This window comes from Musca vetustissima, unplaced genomic scaffold (assembly GCF_032173495.1).
Source record: "Musca vetustissima isolate MV318-11 ecotype Yass unplaced genomic scaffold, APGP_CSIRO_Mvet_v1 utg64260, whole genome shotgun sequence".
In the NCBI taxonomy this organism is placed as follows: Eukaryota; Metazoa; Arthropoda; class Insecta; order Diptera; family Muscidae; genus Musca; species Musca vetustissima.
In genome coordinates, this window is record NW_026879357.1 from 24,728 (window position 1) to 26,717 (window position 1,990).

Here is a 1,990-nt window from a genome sequence, read left to right on the forward strand (position 1 = left end):
ATGGAGTGCAACAATTTAAACTGGATTCCAACTAGATTTATATGTGAGGATGTTCATAACAGAGGCTGCGGCGGCAATGACAATCCAACCAGAAAAAAGGAGTCTACATAAAGCAGAACAGATTGTGGCAAAGGACCAGTTTACGTTTAGACGTCACCAGAGACGGAACAGCAAAGTGAACGCGGGCAAAACGAAATAAAGTTAGACAAAAATTGAGAAAATATTCAAATTGGAGTAAATTTTAAAAATTAAAGAACAGAAACTAGAAATTATTGGAAGTTCATTCTTTTAAAAAAATCATAAAATTATAGTGAAGTGAAAAAATTACAATTACCAAGGACTAAATCAATGAACATGATAATGGATAGCAGCCATACACATGCAATACAACGAGCCTCTCCATTGCAGGACTCGCCCAGGACCGTATCACCACCGCAACCACATCATCATCCGCAGCATCACCAGCCACTTTTGCAACAAACTCCCAAGGATTTACAAATATCAACAACTCCACCAACACCACCAAATGAGGATAGCAATCAAATGTCTCCAAGGACACCAATTGTGACCAAAAACACAACTTTGAAGCGTTCGTTTGATGTGGCCTTCTTGATGATGCCCGATGAACGTTTGAAGGCCAGTCAGGTGTCACAGGAAAAGCAAAAGTTGCAACAACAACAACTGCAGCAACAATATCAACCACAACCAGCTAAACAACCAAATTTGCGGCAATATCCTCAAATCAGCGTGAGGACTCCTCGAATTTACGATGATCCCACCTTGGTGATAGCTTCCAATGATTGGGAGTCGCATCCATTGAAAAGTGCATTTACCAAAGTCAATTCTCGGCTCGAGTCGCCAGGACAACCTGCACCTCCCCTAAGTCCAGATCAATTGAGTTGCTCCTCTATGAGTCCACCTGTGGCCACAACTCCACCCCGCTCCGCCAGTGGTAGTAGTAATGACATAATTTCCATTGATAGTTTACCATCATCGCCGGCGGCACTGTCACCCACAATGGGTTATCAAAATTTTCGCCCTGAATATTCACCAAATGGAGCATTTCAATCGGTTCAAAACCTCCAGGCCCAACGTTTGAAGCAACAATTCTTATATCGTTCCCCCGTTATGAGTCCCGAACATCAGGCTGGACCACCACCACCAGCTAGTCCTCCAGGATTTATACCCGTCTATCCAGGATTTCCATTCCCACCAAATGCTGGTGCTGGAATGCCACATCCCTTCGGTCCACTTCCACCGCCGGAAATAATGCCACGTATGGTACAAAATCCTGCCGCCGCAGCTATTCTCTCCACCCTTATTCCACCCACCTTGGCCTCAACATTTACGCTGACCGCTCAAAACGTGTGTGCCAAGTGCAATATCAGTTTTCGCATGACCAGCGATTTGGTCTATCACATGCGTTCCCATCACAAAAGTGAAGTAGCATCGGATCCAAATCGTCGTAAACGTGAAGAGAAATTAAAATGCCCGGTTTGTCAGGAATCTTTCCGGGAACGTCATCATTTGACACGGCACATGACCGCTCATCAGGATAAGGCCAGCGATCAAGCAAGTGGAACACCGCCAAATACGCCACCTGGCCAAGGTGATAATGGTAACTTTCAACAACAGCAACAACAGTTGAATTCGTCGCGCATAAATTCTCAAAGATCTTCAGCAGCGGCTGCTGCTGCTGCCGCCTACTCGAAATGACTAAGGAACGAGTTTAATTATTTCTAAAGCCGACGGCTTCGACGTTGAAAATTGTTGTGTTTTATTAGTCGAATGACTATATATTTTTTATTTATTTATAAATAATTGTGCATTTTGTGATATTAAATTAATGCAAGCAAACAAACAAAGAATAATATTATTGTGGACCCATTATATCTGAGTCCAAATTTTCTTTTCTGTTCTAAAATCTCCACAATTTAGCTCTAAGCCTTAAAAACAACAAATTTGTTTATTTTCTTTAGTTTTGTTTAAA

The 1,990-nt window shown here is 42.3% G+C and overlaps 1 protein-coding gene across 1 annotated transcript; it reads left to right on the forward strand.

Annotated features, from left to right (window-relative positions):
- The first annotated feature begins 354 nt into the window (after window positions 1–354).
- On the forward strand, window positions 355–1,716 carry LOC133324231 (atrophin-1-like). The gene has a single exon (XM_061533076.1). It carries the CDS (start codon window positions 355–357, stop codon window positions 1,714–1,716), a length of 1,362 nt encoding a protein of 453 aa, XP_061389060.1.
- Window positions 1,717–1,990: the final 274 nt, after the last annotated feature.